This window comes from Panthera tigris, chromosome D3 (assembly GCF_018350195.1).
Source record: "Panthera tigris isolate Pti1 chromosome D3, P.tigris_Pti1_mat1.1, whole genome shotgun sequence".
Classification (NCBI taxonomy): domain Eukaryota; kingdom Metazoa; phylum Chordata; class Mammalia; order Carnivora; family Felidae; genus Panthera; species Panthera tigris.
In genome coordinates this window covers 956,299-975,742 of record NC_056671.1, presented here as the reverse complement: position 1 = coordinate 975,742, position 19,444 = coordinate 956,299, and the positions used below count along the sequence as shown (strand labels likewise).

The following is a 19,444-nucleotide window of genomic DNA, read 5'->3' as shown; positions in this document are numbered from 1 at the left end:
CCCAGCACCTCCCTAGTTCTGTGCACGAAGCAGTTTTTGGGTGGGAGCCCTTTGAAGCCATGGTACCGGGCTCAGACAGTTTGCAAACCTCTGAGGGAGACTCTCCCCAAGCAAGGGCCCTAGTGCCCACCGTTCCCCTTCTCTCCCTGAGGTTTGAGGCATCTTCCTGTTTTGTCCTGGCTCCCGCAACAGGTCTGAGGCGAGGCTTTGGCCCCAGGCCTGGGCCCTCTCTTTTAGGAGCTTAGAAGAGACTGTTAGTCTGATACGTAGTGGGTGCTCTGTGTGCTGGCAGTTGATGTAGCCCAGAAGTTGGTGGGGGCTGGTGGGGTGTTCTGTTCTGGTCATGGGGTGATGGCAGCATACAGCCCGCGCCTCTACTCGGCAGCGGTCATGCCTGCCGGTGAGCGGGGCGCCATCCCTCCACCGTGTGTGGGAACAGAGAAGGGCCGCGAGGCCAGGGGAAGGCCTCTGGGGAGAAACGTACCCGTCACCATTGCCAGTGCCGAGTTCAGATCCTGCTTGGCCTCGAGCCGGTGATGCCGGTTACCGTTCATGGTAGCCGGTTGGGATCACCCACCTACAGCCAGGCTGTGCCCTGGCCCTGGGCACAACTGTGACCCCAAAGGACCTGTTCCTCGTCTGTGCTGAGGGACCTCGGCTCCAGCGCCGTCTCTCGCGTGGCTCGACAGGAATCTCAGACTCACTTGCGTCAGATGCCGGTGGGAGCGTGCCTTCAGAATCTCTCTCTGGTGCTGCTTAATGGCGCTCGTAGTAAGTGCCGATCAGACGGTTACACTTGACTCAAGTAACTCGATTTTAACTTTGATTTTTTTCAGGAGAACCTTAAGTTGGATTAAAAAGGGGGGCGATAATGCACCATGGCAGCGGCCCTCAGAGCGTCCAGCACCAGCTGCAGAGGCCCCGGGCCTTCGCCAGCAGTGAAGAAGAGCAGCAGGCCCACCCAAATCCACCCCAGTCCCCGGCCACGCCCTTCGCGCCGTCGGCCAGCCCGTCTGCGCCTCAGTCGCCCGGCTACCAAGTGCAGCAGCTGATGAGTAGGAGTCCCGTGACCGGGCAGAACGTGAACCTCGCCCTTCAGAGCGTCGGACCAGTGGTGGGGGGAAGCCCCCAGATCACGCTCGCCCCTCTGCCGCTCCCCAGCCCCACTTCTCCAGGTTTCCAGTTCGGCGCCCAGCAGAGGCGGTTTGAGCATGGCTCTCCGTCGTATATCCAGGTCACTTCGCCGCTGTCACAACAGGTGCAGACTCAGAGCCCCACCCAGCCCAGTCCCGGGCCGGGGCCGGGCCTGCAGAGCGTGCGGGCAGGCACCCCCGGCCCCGGCCTGGGCCTTTGCAGCAGCAGTCCCACCGGGGGCTTCGTGGACGCCAGCGTGCTGGTGAGGCAGATGAGCTTGAGCCCGTCCGGGGGCGGGCACTTTGTGTTTCAGGAGAGCTCGGGCCTCGCCCAGATGGCTCCGGGCACCCAGGTGCAGCTGCAGCACGCGGGGGCTCCCATCGCGGTCCGAGAACGGAGACTGTCACAGCCCCACGCGCAGTCCGGGGGCACCGTCCACCACCTGGGACCTCAGAGCCCCGCGGCCGCGGGCGCGGCCGGCCTGCAGCCCCTGGCCAGCCCCGGCCACATCACCACCGCGAGCTTGCCCCCCCAGATCAGCAGTATCATCCAGGGGCAGCTGGTCCCGCAGCAGGTGCTGCAGGGGCCGCCACTGACCAGACCCCTGCTGCCCGGGGTCGGGGTCGGGGTCGGGGGGGCTTCGGCCTTTGGGATGACGTCCCCGCCGCCCCCCACGAGCCCTTCCAGGACCACGGTGGCCCCGGGCCTCTCCAGCCTTCCTCTCACGTCTGCGGGGAGCGCGGGGGTGAGGAAGGCTCCCAGGAAGTTGGAGGAGATTCCCCCGGCCTCTCAGGAGCTGGCCCAGATGCGGAAGCAGTGCCTGGACTATCACTACAGAGAGATGGAGGTGTTGAAGGAGGCCTTCAAGGAGTACCTGATTGAGTTGTTCTTCTTGCAACACCTCCAAGGGAACATGATGGACTTCTTGGCTTTTAAGAAGAAGCATTATGCTCCGTTGCAAGCTTATCTTAGGCAGAATGATTTGGACCTGGAGGAGGAGGAGGAGGAGGATGAGGAGGAGGAGGAGGAGGAGGAAGAAAAGTCTGAGGTTATCAACGACGAGGTGAGAAACGGCAGCGTAACAATTAGAGGACCATGCTACGCAGATTTGAGTCTAGGTGACTGTTGTTGACGTGTAACCTACGAGCCCGGGGTGTTTCTAGGATGTGGTCTCATCAGGATGTGATCCGGGAGTAGACCCGAAGGCATATTTTGTTGTTTCCTGAGGTGGGGGGGAGGGGGGGCAGTTCTGGATGCTGGCAGGAAGATGCAGGGTGGCCCCAGGAGCACTGCTGTCCAGAACTGAGCACTTTCATCCAGAGAAAGGTGGTCCCGTTTCCCGAGGGCTACCCTGGCACGACCCAGCCTTCCCCTGTGCCCGGCTGGTGGCATGGGTCTTGGCCGGCACTGACGCTAGAGGTGTGGAGACTTTCTGGCTGCTTGTCGGGGTTTCACATTTTACTCCTACGGGCCCACCTGTTGAAAACCCCACACATGTGGTTTTTATTTTTATTTTTTTAATTTTTATTTTTTTAACATTTATTTATTCTTGAGACAGAGAGAGACAGAGCATGAGCAGGGGAGGGTCAGAGAGAGAGGGAGACACAGAATCCGAAACAGGCTCCAGGCTCTGAGCCGTCAGCCCAGAGCCCGATGCGGGGCTCGAACTCACGGACCGCGAGATCGTGACCTGAGCCGAAGTCGGACGCCCAACCGACTGAGCCACCCAGGCGCCCCACATGTGGTTTTTAAAGAAGGGATTTGAATCACTAGGTTTTTATAGAATACCAGTCATGATTTTAAGTCACTAGGTATATTTGTGTGGTGCCTTTGTGATTAAAACACAGTTGTTACAGCAAAATGAGAGTTTTTCAATTTTTTAGATGTAGTCTTCGTTTTGAGAAATTAAGCAATTTTGTTTTCAATGTTTATGTATTTTTGAGAGGAAGAGACAGAGTGTGAGTGGGAAAGGGGCAGAGAGAGAGAGGGAGACACAGAATGTGAAGCAGGCTCCAGGCTCTGAGCCGTCGGCACAGAGCCCGACGCGGGGCTCGAACTCACGGGCCGTGAGAGCGTGACCCGAGCCGAAGTCGGACGCTGAGCCGACGGAGCCACCCAGGCGCCCCTTCAGGTTGAGAAATTAAACTCCCGTGTGTGCAAGTACCTATCGAGTAGGATCTCTTTCAGATAGTGAAGTTTTCGGGTGCCTGGAACGGCTGCTTAGTGAATCCCCCAGTTGAGGTTTTTCATTTCCATAGTGATCGCTGAGACCCTTTTACTTGTACTTCCTGAAAAAGAAGCTGATGAAAACAGGGCGGTAGCGAGGGCTGCTGTAATGTGCTGTGCTTTGTGCCTTTGTGTTGTGTAGTCTACAGTACGTTGGTGGGACTGACTTCGTTTTATGATACAGCTCAAGTAGTTGAACTCACTGTCAGCTCTTCTCCTGCAAAGAAATCAGCCTTTGCTGACCAAAAGCTGGTCTCTTTGCTCTGCCGTCCTCGTTGAGATTTATGGACGTATCTGTGTGGCTTTGCCATTGTGTGTTTTCTTTTAACACCCTTTCCAGAAAGGACCATTTTTATGTTCCAAAAGTTTATACGACTGTTTTGAGGACGACACCTCTGTTGCCATGAAATAGTGAATTTCAGTTCTCTCTCTGGACTCCAGCGTTGTCCGAAAGGATCAGCCCCCCCTTATCTGTGCTAGCGAGGAAACAGTTCCCTTTTTGCACCTTCCTGCTGAGACAGACGCAGTAGGCCCCGGGGCGGCTGGCACGCAGCGCGGGTCGCCTGTGAGGGTCTCGGGGCTCTGGCGCCCGGACACCGCCTGCCGCTTCCCCGTTGACGGTTCGAAGCCGCAGAGGGTACGGGTGCCGCCCCGCGCTCAGACCGGAGGCGCGCGGCCGAGTCAGGTTGTTACGTGGCGAGTCCACCGTGAGTCAGTTCGGTGTCCTCTTACGGGAGGTAATGCAAAAGCGTTCCATTTTTAAACACCAGACGTCGCCGAGCTTATCAGCGATAAAATTCTGACAAGATTTTGAGCAGTCTTAAAAATTATGTTGCCTTTTTTTCTCAAAATATTTCCTCTCAGGTAAAGGTTGTGACAGGAAAGGATGGGCAGACTGGTACTCCCGTTGCTATAGCAACCCAGCTTCCGCCAAATGTTTCTGCTGCTTTTTCATCCCAGCAGCAACCGTTTCAGGTACTTTTCGATGGTTCTCAAATGTAGCCTCATCCCAGACTTCCCTCCATCCAGATAATTTAACCTTCGATTTACTATTTGCTCTTCAGCATTTTTGTCCAGAGCCCGTTCCTTATTTTTAAAAAGTTAAAAAGCCTTCCTGCATATAAGGTGATAAAATTAAGTTGCATGAGTCAATGACAGCACAGACCTTAACGCATCATCATTTTTTGTGTGTCGACTGTAACGCAGCGGTAGCGCCAGCATGCATGTCATTTAACACCGTCCCGTTGAATGTGTGCTCGGGATTCCTTGTGCGCTGTGTTTTAAATGTTTGGTTCTTTCTTGTGTCTCCTACCTGTATTTTTAAGAGCAGTGCAAAACAGAACAAGAGAAAAAAAGGTGTAAGCAGGTGGTAACTTGATGTTTTCCGCAGCCGGAAGAAGCGCTGAAGGGAGACAGTCTGGAGTCATCGGGACCGTAGGCTCCGCACGGTGTCCACGGAGGGCGAGCTGAGTAGCGTTAGTTGTTTGAGAAGCAGATCTCTCAGTGTGCCATCGGCGATGCCGAGAACCCGGAAGCAGAGATCAGATTCTACTAGGACGGAGTGGGAGTGGGCGGCTCTTGGGTCTGAAAGCACGAAAGTGCTCTCGTGTTTGTAGTGACACTGTTTTGTAAACAGTTTTTTTAGTTTTAAGTTTGCCACAGTTTCAAACGTACGTGTGAGTTGCAAAAACAGTTTTTGGAAGAACTGCCTCTATGTCCTTTACCTGGATTCCCCGGACGTGCACCTTTTGCCCCTCTGTGGTGTCTTCGCTCTCTCCTCCGTGTGTCCGCACACGTTTCCCCCGGAAGTGGGTGACAGGCAGGTGCCCACGCCAGGCCATGCGCTCTTATCCCTAATCCTCAGCATCTGGTAGGGACGTTGTTCCCTTGCTTAACACGGTACAAGTCGCATCAGTGCTACGACTAAGCCACGGCCCGCGTGCAGTTTTTGTCTCTTGCCTCGATGGTGTCCTTTATACAGCGGACTCTTAAACAGTGCAGGGGCACCGTCCCCCTCGCACAGTGGAAAATCCACATACGGCTTTTGACTCCCCCAAAACTTAACTACCGAGAGCCTATTGTTGACCGGAAGCGTTACAGACGATCTAAGTAGTCGATTAATATGTTCTGCGTGTTATGGGTTTTCTATATCGTGTTCTTACGGTAAGCTGTAGAGGAGGAAACCCTAAGGAAGAAGAGAAAACACAGTTGCAGCACTCTGCTGTCGCCAGCAATCTGCACAGACGTGGGCCTGTGCGTTTCAAACCCGTGTTGTTCGAGGGTCAGCCGTAGTGGTTTCACCCTAGTCTTGGGTCATTGACAGTGCTTGGTTGTCATGTCTCCATTAATGTCGTGGCACGTCTTTAATCTGGGCTGACTCCTTGTGTTTTTCTTTCCTTTTTTTTTTTTTTTTTTACTGTTTGTTTATTTTTGAAGCAGAGAGAGACAGAGTGCCAGCGGGGGAGGGGCAGAGAGAGAGGGAGACACAGAATCCCAAGCAGGCTCCAGGCTCGGAGCTGTCAGCACAGAGCCTGACGTGGGGCTCGAACTCACGAATCACAGGATCATGACCTGAGCTGAAGTCAGATGCTTAACCAACCGAGCCACCGAGGTGCCCTGCCGGCTCCTTGGTCTTTCCTGACCTTCACCATTTTTAGTTGAGGCTGGCTGTTTTGTGGAATGTCCTTGGAGAGCAGGTTGTCTGACGTGGGCCGTGTAGTGTTGAGAGGAGTGCCGCAGAGGTGGCCCGTGCCTAGGTCACGGCCGTGTCGGGGCCGTGCGGTCCATGGTCCTGCAGCCGGTGACGCGCACTCTGACCGCTGGGGGAGGACGGCGTCCACCAGGCTTTTGCAGTGGAAGTTCTTCTCTTTCCTTTGGTAAATGGTGAGTAGTTTGGGGAAGATAGTTTGAGACCGTGTGAATATCCCGTATCTCATTAAACTATCTTTCCAAAATCCGCTTTCACCTTAAAGCTTGCAAAATGGATCGTCTAGCTCCATTGTCCCTTCTGCACTTACCAGTTGGCCATCTGCTGTTAACGGTGCGCTTTCTATATTTGTTATGTAGGTTTTTATTTTAATCAGTGGATTATGTCACTGATGGTACTTTTTTTTAGCCTTATTTAATTCAGTGAAACTCGCTCTGTTTTGTCTCTAGTTCTGTTGAGTTTCTAGTTCTGTTCTGTTTTGTTTCCGGTTCTGTTGTGTGGCCACCATGGCGGTCCAGAAACCGCTCTGTCACCCTCTCTGAACCTTTGCTCTCTGCCTCTGTGGTTTTGCCGTTTCCAGAATGAAATCTAGAGGGAGCCCTACCGCATGTGGCTTCTGTCGCTGAGTGTCCACGCTATGCCATTTACCAGTAGTCTTTTCTCGGTTTGTTTATTCGTTCACCCTTTGAAGGACACTTGGCTTGTTTACTTAGCACAGCTGCTGTCACTGTTCGTATCCAGCCTTGTGTGTGTGCGAACCTAGGCCTTTGTGTCCTGTGGGTACGACGCAACCTCAAAGGAGGACTGCGGGGTGTTGCTGAGTGTGGGTTCGATCTCAGGAGAAGCTGCCAAAGTCGCCCGGGTGGGGGGGGGGGCTGTTCCGTGACGCGTTCCTGCCACCCCCCCGTGGCCGCTGGGCCCCGTATGTCCTCTCTGGTCGTGCTGACATGTGTGCAGTGGTTCCAGTTTGTGGGCTCAACTGGCCAGCTGTGTATCTTCTTTGGGAAAGTCTTGGTGTTTCTTTGCCGAGTGTTGTAGTTGAATCGTGTGTGTCGCTGTCGCGTTTGAGAATTCTTTGTATCGTGAATGTGAGTTTCTTGTCAGGTACAAATTTGCACATGTTTTTCTCCTATTCTAAGGCTTATGCTTTTCTTCTTTTACACTGTTTTTCACAGAGCAGAAGTTCTACATTTCGATGCACTGTTTTACCGTTTTTTTAATCTTATGGATTGTGCTTTTGGTGTCGTATCTCAACTCTTGGTTCAGCCTGAGGTCACAGATATCGCCTGTGATTTCTCCTGGAAGTTGTATGGTCCACGGTCCCCTCTGAGTAAAGTTGTGGATGACGAGGCAGACGTACGCAGAGGTTCATTTTTCTGCGTGTTGATTTCCTGTTGTGCCCGGACCGTGTCGTACACCCACTGTTCTGCTTCCCTTGAGCTGACTTTGCATCTTGGCCGAACACGAGCCGACTCTTGTCTGTGTGGGTCTCTTTCTAGACTCTCCGGTCTTCTCTTCGTGTGTGTGTCTTTCTGCCAGTGGCACACGTTGTCGGCCACCGTAGCTTTGTAGGAAGGCTTGAAACCAGTGTGGGTTCAACTTGCTTTTTTCAAAATTGGTCTGGTCATTCTCATAGAAATTTTAGAATCCGCTTTGTCGCTGTCTACGGAATTTAGATTGGGATTGTACTGAGTCTCTTGACCAGTTTGGGGAGGAGTAGTGTCTCCACCGTATTGAGCCTTCCAGTCTGGAATATGCTGTGTCTCTCTGTTTTGGTCATTTTTTGTTTTTGTCTGTGTTTTGTACTTTTCAGCATGCTGATTCCGTACCTATTTTGTTAGATTTGTAACCGAGTAGTCCGGTTTTTCTGCGGTACTGTAAATGGCAACCAAAAAAGAATTTGAGATGTTCCTTGCAAGTGTATAAGAATACAGGTGATATTTGAACCTATGTTCCACAACCTCGCTGAACTCTTTTATTAGTTTTAGGAGCTTTTCTGTAGATTCCGTGGGATTTTCTACATAGAGAATTGTGTCTGCAAAGGAGGCAAGATTTCTTTTTTCCCTGTCTATATGCCCTTTATTTATTTTTGTTTGTTTTGCCTTATTGTCCCGGCAAGGGCTTCCAAATATGCTCTTAAATGGAGCAGTAAGAGTAGACATTCTCACCTTCCTCCCGATGTTTGGGGGAAAGCATTTCGTTTCTCACCGGTGGGCCTGATATTTGCCTGCGGAGTTTCTAGACGTCCTTCACCGGGTGGAGGGTTCTTTATGTCTAGTATTGATCGCGAATGGCTGTTGAATTTTGTCAGATGCTCTTTGTGCATCTGTTCGTGTGATCATGTGATCTTTCTTCTTTGGCCCGCGAGGGTGGTGAGTTCCGTCACATCGAGGTGTAATCTGTTGGAAGGACGTGCGCAGATCCTGAGCGTTAGGGTTTGTGGGCTTTGTCAAGTGCCCGCGTTGCCCACCTCCGCTGGGCCTCCTCGTGCCTCCGCCGTCGTCCGCTGCCCGTTCCCCTCCCCCTCTTCTATTGCTGTGTGTTTTGATGGTCAAATGGCAGGTGATGTGGAGACCTTCGAGCTGGCCCTCGGGCGCCATTGATGTGTTTGCGTCACTCTCTGAGCCCCTCCTTCCTTGCCAGCACAGAGCGTTTAAGGTTCATCCTGTGTATTCCTCGACCCAGCCCAGACTTCGTTTCTGCACGGTTCCGGTTCCCTCTGGTGGGGAATAGTAATTTGGCCCTCAGACGCGTGGGTGCTTCTTGTAACGAGTCCGGCACGATCGAAGTTAAATTCTTTACGTTTGAGATCGTGGGAACTTCTATCAGCAGTGCGTCTTTCCGTTCATGCTTAGCAGAATGGAACGCATTATCGTGTTTATAGACGGGTTGATAAATGTTTGCGTGAGGACGGGGGGATGGGAAGGCAAGGAGTGCCCGTCAGCTTACGAGAAACAGGTGCGGTCTCCACAGCGACACAGACGATTAAGCCACTGTCATCCGCCACCACACTCACTAGGTTTCCAGAAGTGAAACTGGACAGGATCTGTTGACGTAGGTCAGTGGGATTCTCCTCTGCTTTTGGCGGGAATGTAGCATGGAGGTGTGTGGGAACATTTTGCGTGACCTGAAAAGGTGGACACGGGCAGACCCTTTGTCCCGTCAGCGTGCCGTGAGGAGTTCTCGAGCGTCTACACCGGAGACCGGCTACGGTAGCGTTCCCTGCAGCGCTGGTCCTAATCGCCCCCGCCGGAAAGAACCGGACGACCCCCAGCAGGAGCCCGGATCCGTGGATCGTTCACGTTCATACAGAGGAGTGCTGACGAGAGCCACCGGTGGGGAGGGGGGCGGCCGTGGTCCTGACGCCCGTGGGTGTGTGTGGGGCTCAGCCGCACCTTATGGAGCGGAAGGGCTTACGGGAGGTTCTCTAGGAAGCAGAGCCAAGGAGTACCTTGTGGGGGGAGTCTGAGCTGACGGCGTCCCGGGAAGTGCACACTCGTGCACACTCGGCTCAGGTGGCGGGTCCCCGGGCGGGGCAGGGGGCAGGGGCAGGAGCGGCAGTCTGAGCCTCGTGAACAGCCCACGGGAGGTTGCCGTTACTACTCTTTTCAACTGCGTGTGTTCATTTTTCTCCTTTCCCTTCTCCACGTTTTATTATGAAGAACTTCAAACAGAAAAGTTGAACAGTGTTCAGTGAACAGCCATATCCCACTATTTAAATTCTCATCGATTTTACTATGCCTTTAAGGTCACATATGCGTTTTGGGATATTTTTTTGTGTGCGTGATATATTTTGTAATCAAATATTTAAGAGACTACGAGAGGAAGACCAGGGAGTCTCCAGTCTGAATTACAGGTCTCTGAGGCAAATATGACTGCGTGCCTCTGGAAACAGGAGAATGGAGTGTGTAGGAAAAGAGTTGAAATGAAAACACGTCCCTTGTTTTCTTCGGAAAAAACATCTCAGTTTGAGTTTTATTATTTACAGCCAGTAAGTCGTAGAGTTTTTATATTGTCTAATCTGTATCAACCAATGAAACGCTAGAAATAAATTCAGAATTTTCTGTGTTGCATATGTATTAATTTGCTTCCAGAAAATGCCGAGGCAGCGCTATGGGTAAGAGGTGTCCCGTGCACAGTAATACGTACACGCGCGTGTATGCGCGCACACGTGTTCACGAGAAGAACCCTTGTAAGTAGTAGCTCTCAGTGATTTTTCTGTTAGGAAGTGAATAATTGCCCATAATTCTGTCCTTCTGACATAAAGGTGTTGTATGATATACGTCAGTTGATGCGGTGTATTTACTCTCTTTCAACCAACTCTCATGTTTTATTTACTTTCAATTGTTCTCATTTTGACAGCTCCGAACATGCCATCATTTGGAGGAACTGTGATTCACTAAACCGGTTTTCTAAGTGTAGGTTCTACCTTTGCCGTTTGGAAAAAACTCTCAGGCGCAGCATCAGTGAATCAGGAAAGTCTGTCTGTGCTGCTTGCCGTGTGCCATCACTTGGTTTTCCGCCGACAGTGGACACGCAGCGGCCCGGCGTTACTTGGCCCGGCCGGGACAGTTAAGCATTCTGAGAAGGGTTTAAGACGGAGTCTCAGGATGAGTTTCATTATTTGCGCCCAGTTTGAGGATTTTTATAATAACCTGATCGGTTGCCAGTTAAACTCTCCAAACAAATACAGAGTTCTCAGTTTGTGTATTCGTTCGCTTCTAGAAGAACTTGAGGCGTAATTCTATTAGAGCGCAGTTGTTTACAAGAGAATACTATCTCATTATTTAGATTTTTTTAAAGCCTCCTAATTGGAGATTATTTTTCAGTGATGACGGCGTTAGAGAAAATGAATAATTACAGTCCCGTAACCTTACCCTACAGATGCTCTTGATTCTTCCGTGTGTGTCCATATCTTTATGTGTATCGTCACAAGCGTGTAGGTATAGACTGTGCAGAGGTTGGCAGCTTAGCGTGCTGCCACAGACATGCCGTTAGAAAGCACGAGTGCTTGTCCTGTCTGTGACGTCCTCGGTTTCCCTGGGCCACGGGTGAGCCCGGGGAGGCCGCCCATGGAGCCTTGGGCTGAGAGAGCGGGAGCCGTCTCGTCCACAGCCCTCCCCACTCCCGAGTCCTCACCCCATTCTGACTTAGTTTATGGTTGGTTGGTTGGTTGGTTGGTCGGTTGGTTGAAATTGCGTAGAAGTTTCCCCCCCGGGGACTGCCAGCTGCAATGACCGCTTCGTTTCTTCCTCAGAATCACTTGTCTGTTCCTTGCTCGGTGGCAGACCATCTTTTCTACAAGCTGCATTCCTGGTTCCCTCCATTGTTCCGTTTCTTGCCATAGCTTCTAGATTCCCTGCAAATTATGTTGTGTTCTACGGATACAGTCCATTCTGATGTTTTCTTTTAAAATGGGGACTCAGAATTCAGTTCCATCAGAGACCGTCTCTTTTCTCTGTTTTCTGATTTTGTTTTCAAGAGTTCCAATAAATGATTGCTAACTGAAATCAGGTTTGTATTTTAAACACCGCAGCTTCTTTCCCAGTAAAACGCCCGTGAAGACAGCGTAAAAGGAAGCGAAGTCATTCCGAAAGCAAGAGTTGGTGGCAGTGAGGAAGCCGGGACGAGAGAGGCTGGCCCTCCCTCCCTGCCCGGGTCCATGAGGAGCACGGGTGGTTTTGTTTTGTGACGTCCAGCTTTCCAGCTTCTTCGTGTAGACACGCAGCCTCCCAGCACCGTTTTCTGGAGGACTTTCCATTCCCTCTGGGTGCTGTGTAGCCTTGAGGACGTGACCGGGTAGCATACGTGCGTGTCTCCTGGGCTCTGTCCGGTTCTTGTTGTGCGCCACCCTGGTCCCCGGCCCTTTCCAGGGCCGCAGAGTCTGGTCCCCTCGTCTCCTCTCGGGACTGCTTTCGGTTCGCTGAACAGCCCACTCTGCTGTCCAGGGAATTCTTACTCCAGATATTTTGTTTTTCAGTTCTGGAATCTCCATTGGGTTCTCTTAATAGTTTCTTTTTTCTGGTCGAGATTTTTTCTCGTCCTTCGTTACGGTATGTTTTCTTTATGTCTCCGTGCATACTTGTTAAAGCCACTGTGGAATCTTTGCTGCTGATTCCAGTATTTGCGTTACGCGGGGTCTGTGTCCGTGGACTGTATTCTGAGTGTGGCTCGTGTTTCCCTGTTACTTTGTGTTTTTGGGTGATTTTGAATGTCACGAACGACAGGTTACAGATACTCGGGATGCTGTTAGGGTCTTCTGAGGAGCACTGACTATTTAGCTTTCATAGTTACCGTGTTTGAATCTTAACTGTGAAAGCCTGTGTCCCGAGTGAGGGCCCCTGAAATCTCAGTGTGGTTTTGTCGGCCTGTGCTTGGCGTCTTTGTTTTGGCGTTGTCTTAGGAGAAAGCCAGAGATCAGCAAGAGAACTCGGGGCCTCCCTGTCTCCAGCCGTCTCCTGGGGTGATTCCCCCTTCCTTCCTTCCTTCCTTCCTTCTTCTGTGGCCTCCTGCTCTCTGTCCTGGTGGCCTTCAAGCCATTGAGTCTCTGTGTGTCTGGTTCTGAGCTGCTCCGTACGGCACACACTGGGGCCTGCCCTCCTGCCGCAGACCTCCTGGTTCGCTTCCCCGCTTGCAGGCGTCCGGTCCTATCCTCCAGGTTTATGTCTGTCGGGAGTATGTGTAGTCCAGTAGGAAGCACTTGGCCGTTACTGGAGACACAACCCTCTCTCGGTTTCTTTTATTTAACAACAACAACAACAGCATTTTTTTATTACAAAGGTAGTATATGTTCATTGTAGAACGTTTGGAACATTTAGAAAAGTACACACACATAGTACAAATTGCCTGTGATCCTGTCCCCAGACGTAGCCACTGTTCACATATCGTGTGTTTTTCAAATCATTCTTTTCTTTCTTCTCCTTTCCTTCCTTCCTTCCTTCCCACATCTTCACTGAATGCAAATGGGGGTGCTACTGTCCCATTGGGTCAGCCACTGCACCTTTCCCCACGGGAGGCCATGCCCTGCAGCGTGGCTGGTGCGGGCAGCGTGGGGCCCACCCTGGGACAGCAGGCCCCACAGCCCCCGCGGGCCATCATGGGGCCCATGCCTTGTTCAGGGCATGCGTAACTTGGCCTTTAAAATGGTTGGCTAAGTAGAGTGGACAGAGTTGAGTTGTTAAAAAAAAAAATTAGCAACTGGTGATTGGTGAACATCGTCCTTAGCATTTAGCATTTAGGTTGGTGGAGAGATGTGAATGGCGTGGGTGCCCAGACTTGCCTGGTGCCTGTCTTGCTTGGCCAGTAGCTTTTCATTTGAACATCTTAAATCAGCCAGCCCTACGGTGTAGGACAGATGAGTATCAAGCGGGGCGCTAACTTGCAAAAATGCCGTGTGAAGACCCAGGTTTATCGGATGGTTGTCTGTCGAGGAGGGTTTTAGGGTCATCTTCCAGGCGGAAGAAAATCGCAACCTTCCTTTTTGTTATTCAGCTTTTGTTTTTTTGGTGGGGGGTGAGTGATGGCAGGCAGTGTGATGGACAGGGAGGCCGAGCTGTCGCATTTAGGACTGGCGTTTCCCGACACTGGCGGGTCCTCTGCTGTCGCTGTTGGTGCTAAGCCCGCTCGTCTCTGGGGGAGTGTGGCCCTGCATTGATAGGAAACTCCGTTAAAACCAGAATAAGATCTGTCACAAGTCCTTTTTGTCCCTCCAGAGGTAAGTTAGAGCTTGAAGCTACTTGTTACATATAAATCTACGTCACACGCAGTGGGCAGATAATGTGTCGTCAGAGACTAGTGAGGCCAGTGTGGAATAATCACGATAGTTCGGTTTATGCCTGTTCTCTGAGGCACCTACGTGATCAGAATCTCATGTTTTCATTTTCTTTTTCAGCAGCAAGCTCTCGCGGGGGCCCTTGTGGCAGGGGCCGGAAGTGTGGGCGAAGCGGACCCCTTTAAGAGGCAGCAGGCGGGGCCCCCAGCAGGTACGTCCCGGAGCCCGGGCCTGCGCGGCCTCAGGGACCCGTTAGCTTCCTGCCGTGGGAGGTGCAGTGTGACGGCCGCGTGAACGCCGACGCACGTGGCTTGGGTCCGTTTCTTTGTACTTTGAAGGTAATTTTGTTGTTTTGACGACGATCAGCTGAAGAGAACACTCATGTGGCTGTGTGTGTGCGCTGGGGGCGGAGGTGTGCCCGTTGGATTGGGCGTGTCCGTTTTGGTTCTCTGTGCCCTGGCAGGCTCTGAGTCCTTAAAAGGACTGCGGGTAAAGCCGTCTTATTTTTCGAGTCGTTACTCATTTTTTCATACGGAAGTTTTTCTTCCAGTTACAAAAGCCCACATTTTACGTGAAAAAGTCGGGCAGTCGCGGAAGGCGTGACTCAAGTCTGCCTCTGCTGTGGCGGTACGTCCCGCACCCCGGCCACCTGCCGGCGGCGTCCCCGCGTGCACGCACCTGAGGACGTGGAGGCGCGCTCTCTGTGACAGCTGACGACAGGGCCGTCGCTTCCTGGGCCGTCCTGTCCTGCCAGGGACCGCGCTCTCCCTGCCGGCTCTCGCCCTCGGGTGCACGGCGGGTCCTTTCCTCCTCAGACCTTTGCTGGCGCTCCCTTTCGTTACCACCTTTGTTCTTTTACGGTGAGCACAGTCGGACATCTAGTCCCAGATTGTTTTCGACGTGTCCGTCACTGTGTCTGAGGAGGAAACTCCCAGAAAGGGAATTACTCCCTGAGAGTGTGTTGGGGGTACACACGGCCCCACGGCAGGCTCGGCCTTTTTCAGGTCCGTCTGCAGTTTCTGTCATGCTCACGTTTTGACCACTTAAAAAAATTTTTTTAATGTTTATTTTTGAGAGAGACAGAGCACGAGCAGGGGAGGGACAGAAAGAGGGAGACACAGAATCCGAAGCAGCTCCACACTCTGAGCTGTCAGCACAGAGCCGGATGCGGGGCTCAAATCCACGAACCGTGAGATCATGACCTGAGCCAAAGTCGGACGCTCAACCGACTGATCCCCCCCCCAGGCGCCCCACATTTTGGCTTTTTTATGAAGTACGATTACTCCTTTGGTGTTTGTTAATCTGATGGGTGCAAATATCTTTTATTTTTCTGTGGATCTCTTCAATGTAGCTTTTCATGCTTATTAACCGTTCGTGAGTCCCCGTCTGCTCAGCTGTTCATGCTCTTTGCCGTTTTGTGTGTCCGGTGGCTGGCAGTTTTCCCACGAACTTGGAAGAGTTTTCCACGTGGCGGCCACATCAGCCTTTTGCCCGCACGTGTGCAGAACCCTCAGTCTCCAAAGATGTCACTCCCCCTTCGTTCACTCTTGTGTGAGACTGCTTCTAATACTTGCAGAGTTTTAATGAAAAGAAATTCTATTTATCGACCGTACCTCTTCTGGCTTCTGGACTTTGAGTCACATAGAGGAGGGCCTCCCTGTTCAAAGATTATAAAAACACTTACATGTGGTTTTTCTACTACTTGCACGGTTTTATTTTTATATCAAATTGCACCTTTTCTGAAAATTATTCTAGAGCAGTCTAAGAGGCCTCGGCTTGAAGTGGGCCACCAGGGGGCAGTTTTCCAGCACCCGGGGGCGAATGCAGGCGTTCCTCTTCAGCAGCTAATGCCGACAGCTCAAGGTAAGGCCCGGCGCCGGGAGATCTCCTGGCTCAGAAAAAGCGTGTGCAGAGAGGGGTCTTGTGGCCCAGCTTCGGGCCGGGATGCGCGCGGTCATGGCACACGGGCAAGTGGTTCCTGGGGCCCGGCCACTGCTCTGAGCGCCGGTCCGCGCAGGGAGAGTGCTCCCGGCCCTGGAGCTGCCGTCTCCTCGTCCTCGGGCCCCAGACACCTGCGCACTCCTTGATCGCTGCTGCAGTAGGGACCCCGGTGACCGTTCTGTTCCGCCTGATGCTAGCTTGCGAAGGTCGAGCGCCCGTCTTTCCTCTCTCGCGGGCTCACTCCTGCCATTGGGTTTACGGGGCCAAGTTGCCACCGGTCGGATTCCCCGTCGGGAGTGTGTGATGGCTGAGGCGCGGGTCCGTGACGAGCAGCGGGTTGCTCGGGACTCCAAAGTCAGCGCTGCCGGGACTTCTCCTGTCTTGCAGGAGGGATGCCTCCTGCCCCTCAGGCCGCTCAGCTCGCCGGACAGAAGCAGAGCCAGCAGCAGTACGACCCGACCACGGGGCCTCCGGTGCAGAACGCCGCCAGCCTGCACACCCCGCCGCCGCAGCTCCCCGGCAGGCTGCCCCCGGCCGGCCTCCCCGCCGCGCCCCTCCCGCCGGCGCTGCAGTTTGCTCAGCAGCCGCAGGCGGTGGAGCCCCACGCGCAGCTCCAAGTCCCGGCCAAGGCCCAGCCGCCGAGCGTCCCTGTGCCCGCGCCCCCGCCCGGCCAGCTGCCCGCCCCGCCGCCGCAGCCCGTGCCGCAGGCCCCGCACGCCCCGATGCCTGGGAAGGCTCAGATGCAGGCCGCCCCGCTCTCCCAGCCGCAGGTACTTGGTGGGCACCTGTCCGGTCGGTTAGAACAGGAGCAGAAGCTAAGCGTGCTCTGGGTGGGGCATGTGCCACACCGCCATCGCGGGGTCTGCCCGTGGCTCGCCGTCCCGCTCGGAGCCGGTCCCCCGCTCAGCGTCGTCTTACCCGGCTCTGGAACCACAGTCAGGTCGTTGAAACACCAGAGAACAGAACAGCTTTGGTTGCTGGTTGCGGTTTAGTGGGAGCTCAGAGGGCCGCGTGGCCGTCGTCCCGGCTGACGTGGCCAGTGGTGTGGGAAGGGTGCCGTGGGAGCGCCGGCCGGGCCTGCTGCCGGGCCCTCTGCGGTGCTCTGCGCTCCGTGAACCTGTGTGTGTATCCATCGTGCTCCTCCTCCCCTGCGGGTTGCTGTTTCTGAAAAGCGTGTGGTGAACCGCTCACCGTGCCCGAGGGGCGGCGGGTCCCTGAAAGTGAGCGTGAACCACTGGGAGCACTGCGGGGAGCACCGTGGGGAGCACTGCGGGAGCATCGCGGGGAGCACCGCGGGGTGGCCGGTGGTGTTCTCAGGGAGCTGTCTTAGCGTGTATGATGGAGCCCCCTGGGAAGGCTTCCCCCCCCTCTGGCCATTTCCCTTACGAACAAGGGGGTTTCCTTGGTGGCTTTCGACTCAAATGCTTCGTGGCCGCTCGAGGTCGATGGTGAGGCTTGAGCTTGTGTGGAAACGGAGCGACAGCAGTCACGGCTGCTTTGTGCTCGCCGCGGGCCTGCCGCCGCGTGCCGTGCGGAGCCTTCGTCGGCTCTCCTTTCTTTCGTCTGCCGGGCAGCCCTTTGCCGCAGGATCTTTCTTGTCCCTGTTTCGCCATAAGAAGGCCCGAGGGGCCGCGTACCTGGGCGAGATCCCGCAGCCTGCGGCCGGAGGAGCTGCGGTCTGCACCCCGACCGCGTGCGGGGCCTCTCGTGTGGGCCCGCGTCACGGCTGCGCGCGCCTGGTGGAGGAGGGCGCTGCCGCCTGGGCAGCCGAGCCTCCCCGGGCCACCGCTTCCCTCGGAGCTTTGTGCAGGCCAGCCTCCCTGCTTGGTTTGGAACACTTGGTCTCTCTGAGCCGCATGCTGAGGTTTCGCCTGGATTCCGCGACCCGCCCTTGTCGATGAAAGGATCAGCTCCTTACGGACCCCACGGAAATCTGTCCCTTGTGCCCTGGCTAGAGGCTGACGGACCTTCCCTGTGAGGGCCCAAACGGCAGGCGGGAGAACGCGTCAGGCCTGTGGGCCGCTCGGTTTGTGCTGCAGCCTCTTTCCCCCGCCGTGGATGCTGAGTGGCCCCCGAGCACGCACGTGAGGGCCGTGCCCGGACCTCCAGCGCCTTCTCTCCACACGGTGCGGCCGGCGGCGGGAGGACGCTGGAGGCCCGCGCCTGCTTGGGTGCGGTGTTGCCGTCTGTGTCTTCCCGGGTTCCAGCTTGTAAATGTGGCGCGTTGGCAGCCGTCGGCGCTCGGCCCTCTTAGGCTGCGCCGGCGCCTTGCCCGCCCTGCTCCCGGCGCCCCCACGGAATTCCCGCGTGAACTGGGCTTTGTCTTCGGTCCGGGAGGAGGGCCCTCTGGTTGTACACGCTTTGACGTACGGAGAGGGTGTCTCACCCGACGGCCTGCCTGCCATGACAGGGGCACAGGGGATTTGTATTTGCTTTCCAGAGAAAGGGTGCAAGGTGACCACTGGGTAGTTTTTAGTTTAGAAGAATCTTATACAATTAATTCTAAAAAAAACCCATAAAACAGGAGAAAGTGCTAGAAAAGGTAAAAACCAAAAGAAGCTCCCGTGGGATAGCCAGCGCGTGAAAGCCCATCTGTGACCTGCTGCGCGTGTGTGTGTGTGTGCACGTGTGTGTGTGCGCACACGTGTGGGCCTCGTTCACACTGCCGCAGGAGGGGCTCCGGCGTGCTCGCCGATGTGGGCGCACGAGCAGGGCTCAAGTCTCCTCTTCACTTCCGGCCTGTTTTCTGCCCACCAGGCGGTGGCGTCCACAAGACCACCCGTGGACCCCGCCCAGCCTTGTCAGCGGCCCCCACCAGCTGCCTCTTCTACCTCGTCCCTCGCTCCCGCCAGCGGCTCTGGCCCATCGCCAGCACGGGCCTCCACAGGGAACAGACCCTCCTCGGCAGCCAGCAAGTCACTGTCTCCAGTCACCTCCCGGTCCCCAGGGGCAGCCGTGTCAGCACCCCCGAAACCGCAGAGCCCAGCTCAGAACGCCGCCCCGCCCCAGGACAGCTCTCAGGATAAGCTGGCAGAACAGATAGCACTGGTAAGTGCGCTTAAAACCATCTCAAGGTTGTGAAATGTGTTCCAATTTGTGAGGCGCATTTGATCTTAATTTCTAAGGATGCGGTAGTTTGAAACTGAGCGCTTGGTAGTGAGGACGGTCGAACGTAGTTTGTGGTCGCTTAGAGACCAAGGTTACAAGCAGGTTGTCTTTTTTTGCATTTTTAAAAAACTTTTTTTAATGTTTATTTCTGGGAGAGACAGAGTGTGAGCAAGGGGGTTGGGGGGTGGGGGGAGGGCAGAAAGAGAGGAGGACCCAGAATCCGAAGCAGACTCCGGGCTCCAAGCGGTCAGCACAGAGCCTGACGCGGGGCTCGAACCCACTAACCGTGAGATCGTGACCTGAGCCGAAGTCGGACGCCCAACCGACTGAGCCGCCCAGGCGCCCCTCGCGGAGGTCGGCTCGGGAGAGAAGGTCCGTTCTGTGCCGACATCACAGCCTGTGCTCGCCGTGGGCTGCGGGTGAGGGTCAGGAGGGCTGCCCAGGCCGGCGTGGCCGTGGCCCAGCACCTAGTTAGCACTTGCCATTTGTGGGGTGACTAAGCGGTGGTGTCGTTAGACTTCGTCAGGGGAATCTAACCCGTCAGAGTTGGCAGGATG

At 54.5% G+C, this 19,444-nt stretch overlaps 1 protein-coding gene across 16 annotated transcripts in view; it reads left to right on the top strand.

Annotated features, from left to right (window-relative positions):
* EP400 (E1A binding protein p400) overlaps positions 1 to 19,444 on the top strand; it is a 98,093-nt gene that overhangs the window by 12,817 nt on the left and 65,832 nt on the right. For 9 of the 16 annotated variants that reach the window (XM_042962447.1, XM_042962456.1, XM_042962455.1 and 6 more), the window contains 6 exons: positions 837 to 2,197; positions 4,225 to 4,335; positions 13,959 to 14,049; positions 15,594 to 15,701; positions 16,167 to 16,549; positions 18,537 to 18,827. In XM_042962447.1, the coding sequence (XP_042818381.1) occupies positions 872 to 2,197; positions 4,225 to 4,335; positions 13,959 to 14,049; positions 15,594 to 15,701; positions 16,167 to 16,549; positions 18,537 to 18,827 (2,310 nt within the window). In that variant the 5' untranslated portion in view covers positions 837 to 871. Of the gene's footprint in view, positions 1 to 836; positions 2,198 to 4,224; positions 4,336 to 5,928; positions 6,244 to 13,958; positions 14,050 to 15,593; positions 15,702 to 16,166; positions 16,550 to 18,536; positions 18,828 to 19,444 lie in introns of those variants that run through there. The other 7 variants (XM_042962459.1, XM_042962452.1, XM_042962451.1 and 4 more) reach the window with 4 other exon arrangements.